Consider the following 13731-nt stretch of genomic DNA (forward strand, 5'->3'; position numbering starts at 1 on the left):
TTGAAAATATTGTAAAAACAGTTTTTATCAAAAAAATCTTTGATCGATCGGGCATGAGATTAGCGATAATGTCTCTGGAATGTAAAGTGTCGCTTGTCATATGTGATTTTATAAATAAAAAAAGATGAAAAAATAAAAAATGAAAAAAGTTTTAATTTATAACTGATTTAGTTTGAAAGTTTATACTGGTGTTATACAAGTTACAGATTAAAGTATCCACGTTGCACTTTGAGTTTTGCAATCGATGCAGCGAATGACACCAAAAGGCGTGTTATAATCACGCAGAGGGAAAAAAAAATTGGATGATGGTTGGCATATTTATTAAATGTCCCAATTGAAGAGATATAAACGAAAAATATTTTATTTGTGAAAACAGCCCTGCATAGATATCATTCCGAATTCTCAAACGGACATGTTAAGAAAAATGATCTTTTTTATAATCAAACTTTGATTATTTTTCCATCTCCAGAATATAGTGATTAGCATGTTTGTCTACTGTGCATTTACCAGGATCTTTCTCGGGCTCAAAATAATTGCAAGTGATTTTTTTCACTCCAATATTCATTTCATATGTTACCATGGATTGGCACTTAAAGCTCTTCACTTCACTTAACTAACAAGCAAGTTGACACATTCATTACAGACATTTATGACAACAATCAGGGACACAGTATACTTATTTTATATTATTATTCTTTTTCGGGTAGTGAACTTGCATTATTTCACATGTATATTAAAACATAAATGCCTCCTAAAATAATTCATAATTTACATAACAAAGGTGAACATTAAAATAAAACAAAAATATATTAAATGATGTTTCTTAAGAAAAATAAGTTAAAGGATATCAATTATGTTATCATAATATTGGTACATATATATTAAAGTTATTGTAGTTAAAATATGCATTGACATATTATAATTTCATGTACGGAATAGTACTTTATTTTCAAATTAGATGTGAATATGAATTTTTCTTTCGAAAAATTTGGTGCCTTCTATATCAAGTATAAGCCGTATCCTAGGTTTTGCAATGTCGCATCAGCTGTTAATGATAAACCTGTTATCAAAATCCAACTGGCCATATTACAAAAAAAAATCCCCACACCTATCTCAACACATATTTTTTCATCAAATTTTATGAGTCAAAATATTATATAACCTTAGTATTGTATCTGCAGAATTTGATACATACTATGAATAGGTTTCTTAATATTGATAAGTAGTATATTTTGAGTGTTCTTTCGCCGTTTTCCACTGTAAATCTTTGACTGGTGGTTTATTATAGTCACCAATCGACGATTTCCAATGCTCAAGTAGTTCTCGATCTAATCAACTAGCTGTCATACCGATTCTTTGCAATAAATGTCTAAGAAGATCCAAAGTGGTTTACTACAGTCTGTTACTCTATCACACTTATTCAATATCATATGCAGAGTAAACTCAGGTTATGAACTTGTTTCGTTCTGCGACACTATTTTTTTAAATAATTTTTCCAAATATAAACAATTTAAAACAGTTTTGAATTGTTTCATACCCCCACATAAAACACCCTTTCTAACAATACTTCAGTATGGAAACCTATAAATAATTAAAAAAAAAACAATAAAAAATTTTCATCTAACAAAAAAGAAAAAACTTTAAAATTAATAGATATTACCACAAAGTTATAGCCAAATTCATTGATTAAAAAAACAGTTATGATAAGTAATAAAACAAAATAACAAACTCAAAAATTATTTTTATTTCATCTCATCTAACAAAGAAAAGTTTTATTGATTGGAAGAAAACTCCTCTTTCAAGAAACCATCAGATATTCCAAGTTATGAGTTTTGATTCTTTCTTGGATTTTATAATAATGTAGAATTAAGATTTGCCATTATTCAATTGATTTAAAATGTGATGTTTTCCAATGATCCTTCTCACTTTATTTGACAAAAAATTAATTAATAAAGGAACTAAAAATATGCTTCATTTCTTCATCTGTCTCTGAAGTGCCTTTTTCTGATAAATATTAAGCTATTCCAATTCTTCAATAAGAATTATTTATTTTGATTAATTCAATTGGAACAGAAAATTATTTAACCAACAAAAATGTAAACAACCAAAAAAATTATATAAATATTTATATTTATTTTAATCGTGATTGCCATAGTAAGAAGTTACGCATAGAGCAGACAGATGAACTTGCCACACAACATTATATTTGATATCTAGAAGGCACTGTACATGATATGTATGTAGTTTGTAAATAAGATTTACAATAATATGGAATTATATTAAAAACACAAATATAACAACTTAGTCCTAAAAACAGTAATATAAAATGAAAGAAAAATTAATGCTGCAAATAACACAACCATTATAACAAAATAAAATAATAATTTAAAAACATAATTGATTCCAATTTTGGGTGATAATGGGGTGACATTATTTTTAATTTAATCCTAATCCTTAACACTAGGAAACTATGATCAAATTCACGCTGACTCACTTTAGATGATTGTAAATAAATACACAGAATTTAGTTCTTATTGCATCTTGTAAGACTTGATACTGCTCTCCACAGAGAGTTTACAAACTTGAGTATATATATTGGGGAAGTACACGATGAACAAGTAGACAAGTTGAATGTACAGCAGTATTCCAAGAGTCAGAATGAGATCAAATACGGCCGGTTTCACACTGAAAATAATACAATATATTTTAACAATGCCTATCAACAATGAAAATTCAAGCATTACACAAACAATTACAGCAGGAGTTCCCTAAAATATATTATCACAAAAAAACTAATTTTCAACAGTTTAGTATATGGTCCAGAAAGAGTTAACTGTATCAGCAGGTAAAAAATGACATAAAATATAAAACTTACTTGTAAACATTAAGCATGGCGGATGTTGGCGTATAAGTTGAGAACTCCGGGTCTCTCTTATCCGGGCTGTAATGTGACGTGGTGACTTCGGGAAGGAACCTTCCCAGTGCATCCGATAGCGCCATGACTATGGGATTATTTGGCTGAGAAACAAAGTGCGTTGCGCGTGACTGAGAAGTCAGGAACATCATCCAGGACTCCAGAGACTGGTTGTCAACTTTCTGCAAAGAAGAGATAAGCTCACATTTTGACAAAGTTGAAAGGTTTGATCAAACAAATGGGCAACAGAAAAAAGAAATGAACTCATTTGAAGAGGAGTAATGCGAACCTAATTTTTTATTATAATAAATATCACTTATTTCTACATTCGTTCTCCAAACAAAGTCGGAGCCCAGAAATAAGAGTACATATTGAGAAAGGCAATATAGTTTTATTTCTAACTTTAGTTAACAGTAAAACACGTTAAACGGTAAAGATTGTTTTTTTTTTTATAATGATCTCTAGTCATAATCGCAATGTATGAGCTAAACCTTCTGAAAAATGAAATAATAAAAAAAAACAACATTTTTGGTTTTGCTCTTTGCAATTCATTTTTATCATATCGCTCACTCCTTTCAAGAACGTCATAAATCAAAAATAGTCAATTTTCAGTTGTGCATGTTTTCGGAATGCCCAGAAAATGTACTATATCCCAGCAAAAGCGGCATATTTTTAACTTAATATTTACCCGCTACGGGGCAGAAAGTGTTGTTTTTGCATTTTGAAGAAAAGGTATTGTTTAATTATTTTTTTACATAAACTAAGTATTTTACAAATGGATAAAAAACCTTCAGGTTTTACCTAAAAAGATATGTTGCACAGTAAAAAGTTCAGTAAGTGGCTTGATATTTATTTTTAATACATTGTATTATATTTTTAAACTTTAAAAACGTTCTCCTGAAAAATCAAGTTTTTTGATTTATGACGTTCTTGAAAGGAGTGAGCGATATGCAAAAACCTAGTTTTTTCAGACTAATAATTTTTATTATGTCAACAAAATAAAGACAATGTATGTAGTATGTATAATGCTACTTCTTAAAAATATAAATTAAATATGTACAATGAGTTTCCAAATTTACTTACCAACGATTCACTAAATATAGCGCTGTAGTCATCCACAGACACATTGTACAGATATCCAGCGAGCGCTTCGGCAATGATTTGTGTATTGACAGTCAAGCTCTTCAAATCCGCGTTATCCAATGTATCCAAAAGGGAACTCCGAATGTTGGACTTGTGACTCTGCAAGAAAACAAAAGTTAACAATGACCGATCAATCCTAAATGGTTTACATAACTACCCTGTGACAGATGTGTTAAATAAATTCAAACTAACACCAATTCATGGTGTTATCACTGGAAGCTCTATCAACGCTAATTCCCCCTCACCCAAAAATATATATATATATATTTGCCAGCGTACTTTCACACAAATTCAGTGTTAACTAAGCAATTCATTAATGATTAATGACTGTTCACAACCAACGCAGCCTATTGTACAAAAGCATCAAACTCTGAAAAGAAGTTTTTTATTGAGCAGAAACTCTTTTAATAGTATGTAAGGTCCGAATCCTGGATGGACACACACATGAGAAACGCCAGAAAATATCATTTTTCATCTCACCAATAGATGTCTCTAGTGAAGTTCTTGTGATTCAAGAATAATGTTTCAAAATTGGTTCATATATATAGAACTTCCAAGAATTTGAGTAGTGTGGTTGTCAATAATGGGTAGAATCGGTGAATGTTACATGTGTGTAAAGTGATCACTTAAACCACCCTATGACGGTCGTCAGCCTCGTAAATGCTCAGACTTCCATATCCTACTTCATCTTTGATGAGAAGTCAACAAACAAAAAAGATGTTTTTTTAAAACCATGTATTAATATCCTTCGAACCTTTAATCCCTACCCTAAGGAGCATTGGGCACTGCATCGTATATAAAGTATGTTATCTTAATCATTAAATAAACAAAGGAAAGGTGATCAGCCAGAGCAATATAAAATAAATATTAGAGTGAAAAATATTTATTCTGACTCCTCTGGGTATCGAACCAGGTACGTCCAGAACAGTAGGCATACGCCATGACCACTACAGTTCGGAGAGGGACAATACTAATATGTTGATATAAAACAATAAAAATACTGAGTCTAACCTTCAATGAACTTAGTGTAAAAGCAGGCAGTCGCCGAATGCTGAACCTCTCGTGCTCCCACGCCAAGTTCTCATCGGCCAGGTTGATCTTCTTATGCATTCCCTCCACGGAGGCCCCCTCCTTGAGCGAGGCAGCCAGCTTCAGGTGCTTGTGGAACACGTTGGTGGGGCCGCCTTCCTTGGGCGGCTTGGACACGTGCATGACCATGGAGCTGCTGGAGGACAGGGAGTCTAGACATAGTACAAAGGCGGCATCCTGCAAAACAAACATTCGTTACAAAACAAGCCCCCACTGCACCAAACAGAGTGGAACGTACCATATAACCTGCTCTTGTTTCCTCAAATTTCAAAGAACACTTGATTCATATTTTTTTATCTATATATTGTTATTGTAGTGTTGCAAGTTCTGAGCAATAAGCATCAAATACTAACCAGTTTCATTCATAAAAATCCTTAACCCGTCAAATTTATTTATCTTGATCGTTAACACGTGAAGGAAAGGTGATCAGCCCTCCGCTTCCAGTACCAGTCCATGGTAATATTGAATAAATATAAGAGTGAAAAAATCACATATATTTATTTGACCCCCCTGGGAATCGAACTCGGGACCTCCAGTACAGTAGCCGAGCGTGCTGACCATTACACTATGGAGGCGGACAAATAATTTTAGACATGCCTTAAATTTATTAATGTGCAAACGTATCCATTTGAAATAGTTGAGCCTGCTCGGTATTGTCTAACTTCTTCTGTTCATGTAATAGTAGACGTCAGGGGAGACGTCGACTATCACTTGAGAGTAATTGTCTTTATCTTAGCCAGCTCTTAACCGCGCCTCAATGCTCCTGATCCGTCATAGTATTGTCTATGCTTGATCAAATTATTAATTAACATCAAAGAGCAAGTGAATTTCAGCAACCATTTGAATTAGTCCAATAATCGAATACATAAGTAATATTCGTTACATTGATCCTACCACTACATATTACATACTCGCCACTATATTAAGGAGGCAGACATTCCATTACTATTTCTTATATAGAATAGATCAAAGAATTTCATCTTCACAAATCAAAAGTATCATCAAAACCAAATTTAACAAAGAGACAAAATTTTAATTAAATAAAAATAAAGAAGAAAGTACACAGCAGGCAAAAAGTTTACCTGGCATACCGGCAAAGGATGCCTATATCGCTCACTCCTTTCAACAACGTCATATATCAAAAATTGTCTATTTCAGTTATGCATGTTTTCGGAATGCCAAAAAAATGTACTATATCCCAGCAAAAGTGGCATATTTTTAACTTAATATTTACCCGCGACAGGGCAGAAGGTGTTGTTTTTGCATTTTGAAGAAAAGGTATTAATTATTTTTCTAAATATAATAAATATTTTTCAAAAGGAGATAAAACCTTCAGGTTTTACCTAAAAAGATCTGTTGCACAGTAAAAAGTTCAATAAGTGGCTTAATATTTATTTTTAATACATTGTTTTATATTTTCAAACTTTAAAAACAATCTGAAAAATCAAGTTTTTGATATTTGACGTTGTTGAAAGGAGTGAGCGAGCGATATATCAGTGGTAACACGGAGAGGCACAAGTATGTGGTATGTCACAGACTTGTGTCCCTCTTCTGTTTCACCACAAATATTAAATACGGAAATGAAATTGGCATACGTGAATCAAAGATCCGTCCAAGGAATCAACTTGATCCTCAATCCATTTTTTAGTGGAGTAGTAATTCATTCGCGCCGCTCCAGTCAGCAAGAACACCAGGTTTATAGGTCCTCTGGTGCTGGCCGAGGAGTACAGCTGGGAGAATATCCTGGCCAACTCGATCAGCACTGCAACACCTGACGCATTGGAGTCCGCACCGCGTGCCAATTCCTGACAAAATGAAAAATTATTTTCATACATAATTACCACCCAATGGTGAATAAGAACTGCATTGAATCGACGCAGTGTTAATTTGATCTTCGAATCATGAAGACAATGGTTGACTGATACACTCGGCTCCTAACCTGTTTGAAGTTGACCCGAGTCAAGCTGATGTGTATGCAATATGTAGCCTAGTAAAGTTCCAAAGTAGAAAATATTGATCTTTGGATGAAGAATTTGGAATTCTGGGTATTCACAAGGCTTACAACCTGTCTCAAGCTTAAATAGGTTGGTTTAAGTGATCACCCTATACACATGCAACATTCACCATTCTACAGGTGATTGACAACCATACTACTCAAACTTCGAATATTATATCTATATTTCAATTGATACCTTCTTTTACATGCTAGTTCTTGACACCGTGTATGGTTGAGTTGAGTAAGTTTTTCTAATTAACAGAGATCTTTATGAAATGTATTTGAAATTCATCCTGAATTATTTTATATACTATGAAACGCTTGAAACCGCCTGTTACTTTTTGATTCTGAGATTTTGAATGATGACTTTGGTAACAAATCTGGGTTTATCCACTTAGGAATCATTTATATTGATATCTCAACATATGTGAAGAAGAACCTTACGACCTGTAATATTTTGGATTAAGTGATTACGATATACGATTGTAATTACCGGAGCAGCTGCAGAAGTATCATAATGAGCTACTATAACTATTGTGGGGACTTTATTACTATCCTTAGTAGCTTTTCCTCCATGTTCTTGTCCCGTCAACTGACCGTGCAGTGTTACCACCTTGGATTCTTGTTTCTGATTTGCTGAACTAGTTATCACTGAAAATAAATAAAAACATTCAAAATATTTTCTAAATATGTATATATAATAATGAAATTGTATCAAACATAATTTTAAAAATAAGTATCAAATTTTTTTGAGTTATCTAAACGCTACGGAAGTTATTAGATTTAATTTATCAAAGAATTTCCATAGAATCTAGAATCTGCTTCAGTACCTTAATTTTAAAATTAGATAGACTGTTTAGTAATCTTTTTTCTTTTTTTTGTCAACTGATCTCATAACATCTTATAAAAATAAAATACTAACTAACTGAACAAAAATAATAATTAATAAAATAATTTATTTACTAATTTCCATACAATTTGAGAGATATATGAATGCAAATTTTAAAATTATTAAACGTAATATATCACTACAGTGGAACCTCAATTTACGAAGCCCCTAAATCAGTAGTCGGCAAACTTATTAGCCAAAAGCCAAATATTCACATTACAATGATCAAAAATTTCTTGAGAGCTGTTTGCAATTCTAGTGCACATTAATTATAATTTAAGGCCTTGAGTAAATTACAAGTACACTCAATAAAACTTGATTTCACATTTAATAAGGGTTTTATTAATTAATAAAAAGAAATCTTTGATAGTAACGTATCCATAAGAACACTACTTATTGTGAATAATATCCTTGCATCTCATTTAAATGTGTGATCAAGTCAGGTTTGTGTGTCGTTATTTTTTAGCACATTTAATATGTAGAATCGAAGATCCTTTCCGGATATTTGTGCCGGAGCCGCACTTAATAGGTCAAAGAGACGCATTCAGCTCCCGAGCCACACTTTGCCCTCAATAATGAACAATTGATTACAAATTAACTCAAACTAAACTGATGCATTTTTTATTTACTTTGATTTTTGTACATTACCTGAATTGTTTATCACTCCGGGCATCTATAGCCAAAGGTTCCACTGTGATAAGAGAATCCATTATTTACACGATTTATTACGTGTATTACTCATATTTACTACTTCCCTTAAAAGCGATGGAAATGCTGAATAAACAATGCCTTTAAAAGAATATAATTACCAATTTGATAGCCGTTGGCAGAAGCCATATTGAACATTGCATCTGCAGCACTTCCTGACATATCATCTTTGGTAAAGCTCGCCGCCAAGTCATTCACTATTCCGTTCATCTCTACAGACCAGGGAGCGAAATACACAGGAACTGCAATTTCTTGTGCTGCCATGGCATTTTCCAGTAAAAGCATGTGCTGAAATAATACCTTTATATTAAATAACTTTTTCCGGATACAATTGCCTATGAAGAAAAAAATTGTGACCACAGAGTAATTATATTTTAGAGAAGATACTTAACACATTGCTGTCGAGCGGTTTTTTCATCAACCCCGAGCCTAATTAGGGTTGTATACTAATCACAAGTAACCGCAAACCCAATTCCGATCTGTACGTTTTTTAGCGACTCTCACGCTACCAAAAGTAAGCAAATATAACGCTTATAAGAGTCTCCTGCTCTCTACCATCAGTATGAAAAGACGCTTTTGAGTGGTTCCCGCAAACAATGTGTTAATATAAAATCATTGAAAATAAGTATACCAAAATGGTCAGCGGACAAGGGGTAGTATGCAATTTGGGGAGTAAGGCCATATACTTTTTTTAGTTAGTCCTGGTAACAATCTCCCAATAAATCAGACAATACAGGTGGAAACCATGAGCACCAACAAATAGAGACAGACATTTGCGAGCGCCTGATGTTTCATCAACTCCTTTGTGGATTACAATCTGTGTGACAATTGGCTTGCTTCATTCGTGGTCAGTCTCCACTCGTCACTATCCTCTGGTTGTCTCTTCAACTAGGCGTATCCGCCACAGCACATGTATATCTAACTATAATACATGTATCATTAGTGTGGTCAGAAATTAATAAAATGTTTTTTGGCCCTTGAAAGTATATTTATGTTAATAACTTATAATTAGAATGTTGATTGCATCCAGTGGTACAGAGATTTTAATCAGGGTAGACAGTAGGGTTAGGTACGGATAAGGCATAGTAGGTCCTGTTAGTTTTTTCTATATGGAGCGCGAATAATCCAAGGTAGGCACTGCTTTTCTGTCTATATATAATGGACGCCTCTGATTGCATCTAATAAAATGTTGAATACCATGTGATTTTTATGACTGACAAACTACAAACCAAACTACTTAGATCTGAGCTGTTACATAACTATAAAAATGCATTGCAAAAATATTAGGATGAATTTGAATTGTCGATGTGTGTCTACTAGGATTTTATATGCAGATACATTAGCCAGTGATTGCTTTTCAATGTGTTGATAAAACGTGTGAGAAATTTGTGTTTTTTTTTTGTAAAACGTACTAAAGCCTAACTTGATCCATTGAAATAATTTATTATTAGATTAAAACCAATATTTTTAGCTTTTCCACTTTTTTATTTGACCAGCGACCGGGTTTCGTCGTTACCGACATCATCAGACTGGATGTCATACCAGTCTGATGATGTCGGTAACGACGAAACCCGGTCGCTGGTCAAATAAAAAAGTGGAAAAGCTAAAAATATTGGTTTTAATCTAATAATAAATTAAAAATGCAATTCCATCACGAAGTGTCAGTGGATAATATAAATCTATCATTGAAATAATGATAATAATCCAATTACCAACCTACTTTTGCATGTACTAAATGTAAAAATTTAGTTGTAAGGATTCTGTAGTATTACGTTTTACATGGGTTTCTTCTTAAATTTAAAAAAATAAGAATAAAGAGTATAATTACACATTACACAGGTAGTATCCTATAAAAATGGCACATTATAAATTATTGAAAATGATTCTTATTATAATTAATAACAAATATTATTTTATTTATTGTTTCGGCATTAACTTTGTGGTAAGACATGTTACAATGATTAAGGAAACACTTGTTTTTATACCACTTGAGTTTTATTAATGTCTACTAGTTTCGAAAACTAAACTTCTATCGTCAGGTCTGAATAATAACTAAAATATAAAATAAAAAACTGTTCTATAATTAAGGAGAGGGGTAAGTTAGGGGGAGGGGGTTAGTCATAAAAAAATATTAATGTTAACTCAAGTGGTATAAAAACAAGTGTTTCCTTAATCATTGTAACAAATATTATAATGGAAATGGTGCAGTTTAATTGGTATATCAAAACCTGCTGTAAATACATACTATAAAGAATTATATTACAATGTTAAAGGGCATAAATAAACTTATTATATCCAAAAGCAGATAGGGCATATACGTTCTAAAATAGAGTATTTCATGTACATAATGAGGAATTTCTTTTTGATATCTTTCAGCAGTAGAGATCGAAACTACAACTAATGAAATCATGGATAACAAAGGATTACTGTTTGCATTATTGTAAACAAAATTCTACTTTGGGTGACACGTCCAACAGATCGTCTAAAATCATGCATCTTTAACAGTGAGTCAAAGGAAGATTTCTAAGTATAGGATGAATTGTGATATTTATTTTTATATTGGAAAATCTGTCAGTTTTATTAATTATCCAACATATATTAATGGGGGCAGGTCATAAAAGTGTAAGCGTTATTTTTATCTCACCTCCCGGTCCAATTCTGATAAGCTATTTAAATCACTTGGCAGAAGTAAAAGTAGGGCTCCCGCCTTCGATCGTATCTCTAAAAATTGGTCTACAGATAAATCCTGAAGCCTCGCTACGACACAGTGACGAGAGGTGCTCCATCCGGCTAGAGATCGGGCTTCCAAATTGACAGAGGCGCTCCTACAACCTAAAACGTTAAAATAAAATGATAATTAAAGGTATATATTAAAATGAAAATATATATTTTAATTAGCATTCATGAAGTTAATAATTCAATTACCGTGGATAACTCCGTGCAAGTCATACTGCTGCATTCGATAAACGGGGAACTCATGGGAAGCCGCGACAGGATTTACAGGAGATATAATGATAAATATAGGCAATGCTACCAGCAAATAATATGGTAGATAACCGCGAAATAGTTCCGCAAAACTGTCCGCTTCTTCTAACCACATTTTAATTTAGAATATTACTTTATTTCGATGAACTATGAGACCACTTCAAATACCACAGCAGCGGACATGGGAAAACTTCCATAGATAATTCGCACTACATAACCCATAGAAAATAAATGTCAAAATGTCATCATTGGATGAGCTGTCACATGAGAATCGAGTAGGTACGGGCGTGTATCTCAACTGGTGCGGGTAAGTAACCTAGGAGGAGAACCTATAGTTTCTATTATTATTGGAAAATGTACCTTAATTATTTTTATATCATTTTAAAATATTTGTTCACCCTCAAAATGAACCTCACGCTCACCCACAAAGTCTTACATAATAGTGCTAGTGCACTATTCTTATTTTCCCGTGACATAAACCCGTGTACCCATTACCAGTCAGAAGATCACAAACCTCTTTTTTTCAAATCACACAGGAATCTAAGTGCATATATCTAAATATGGTTACAAACGTTGCTATGAAAAAAATGTTACCCATTTTATAGATATTTCAGGCCACAGTTCACAGATAAGTTTTTTTGGAAGAACTAGTTATATTCCGGAAATGATGCATTATCGCATTGAATTTTGAATTCACTAATGATTAATTCCAAACTCATTGATGAACCAACCTTAACTCTATTTTTCTAGAGATGTAGGCATGAGAGATGGACAGAAAAATACCTTACCTGGAGTGTAAAAAAAATCTTGAAGGAATGTTACACAATTTTATTCAGATCAAGATTGAACTGCGGCATATTTACCTACTGCGTGCTGCACCGCCGCCGTGGTGTAATGGTCAGCACGCTTGGCTACCGCACTGGAGGTCCCGGGCTCGATTCCCAAGGGGATCAAATAAATGTTAGTGATTTTATCACTCTAATATTTATTCAATATTACCCTGTACTGGTACCTGAAGAGTAGGGGTAATCACCTTTCCTTCATGCGTTATTGATCAAGATAACACTGCATTTATATGATGCAGTACCCTATGTACCATCAGGTGCGGATAAGGGTTTAAAGATATATATATATATATATATATATATATATATATATATATATATATATATATATATATATATATATATATGCAGTGCAGTACCCTATGCACCATCAGGTGCGGATAAGGGTTTAAAGATATATATATATATATATATATATATATATATATATATATATATATATATATATATATATATATATATATATATATATATATATATATATATATATATCTTTAAACCCTTATCCGCACCTGATGGTGCATAGGGTACTGCATCATATAAATAGCAAGCGAATATCCATATTGTTTTTTTGTTGAATGGATTATTAAGGAGTAAAACAACAATCATTATATATATATTAATTAATCTTTATTAATCACTTTTACATTATTATTTTTAGGTACCTATGTAATGGAAAATGAAACATGCAGGCAAATAAAGTATCACAATAGAAAAAAAGTTATATTTTCTCATGTAAAAATTTAAAAGACAAAGTTTAAAAAATACTTCAAGGGTTTGGCATTAATAATAATCATAAAGATAATAAATAGTAAAAGCTGCAGTTTTGAAAACCATAAATCTTATCAATGCTGAAAAAATAAAAGTTATAAATAATATTCACATATTTTCATTATATGTAGTTATTTTATTTATACTTTTGACATTCAGAACAACCTTTACTAAAATATAATTCTTACAGAAAAAAAACAATGCAACTTAAAACAACATAATAATAATAAAATTAATATAATCACAGGTAACAAAATATACACATATATTTATAGTTCCACCAGCAGACTAAAGAATGAAAGAGATAACACAATCCGCATCAATCAGGATGCAAATCTGCACTTAGTTCTTAAGTTTAATTGTATCATAACCAATACCAGAATCTAATAAG

General features: G+C 32.3%; 1 protein-coding gene across 1 annotated transcript; it reads right to left on the reverse strand.

Moving 5' to 3' along the window:
• Positions 1-2045: 2045 nt before the first annotated feature.
• Positions 2046-11921, reverse strand: LOC148311814 (BOS complex subunit NCLN-like). The gene is made up of 9 exons (XM_088278357.1): positions 11665-11921; positions 11384-11571; positions 8841-9027; positions 7636-7793; positions 6742-6951; positions 5069-5323; positions 3998-4156; positions 2876-3096; positions 2046-2685 (listed from the first exon to the last, which is right to left on the reverse strand). The coding sequence occupies exons 1-9, from the start codon at positions 11837-11839 to the stop codon at positions 2532-2534; spliced, it is 1707 nt and encodes a 568-aa protein (XP_088134483.1). The 5' UTR covers positions 11840-11921; the 3' UTR covers positions 2046-2531.
• Between the last annotated feature and the right edge of the window lie 1810 nt (positions 11922-13731).

Source organism: Brachycentrus maculatus, unplaced genomic scaffold (genome assembly GCF_059751285.1).
Source record: "Brachycentrus maculatus isolate JH-2025_06_01 unplaced genomic scaffold, ASM5975128v1 h1tg000056l, whole genome shotgun sequence".
In the NCBI taxonomy this organism is placed as follows: Eukaryota; Metazoa; Arthropoda; class Insecta; order Trichoptera; family Brachycentridae; genus Brachycentrus; species Brachycentrus maculatus.

Bases quoted from the DNA above. Each gene is read 5' to 3' on its own strand.
- LOC148311814 (XM_088278357.1), bottom strand. From the start codon at position 11,839: ATGTGGTTAGAAGAAGCGGACAGTTTTGCGGAACTATTTCGCGGTTAT. The intron at 11,572-11,664 runs GTAATTGAATTA...TTAACGTTTTAG, and splicing joins CTTGCACGGAGTTATCCACG to GTTGTAGGAGCGCCTCTGTC. The intron at 7,794-8,840 runs GTAATTATATTC...ATTTATTTTCAG, and splicing joins TGCCAACGGCTATCAAATTG to TGATAACTAGTTCAGCAAAT.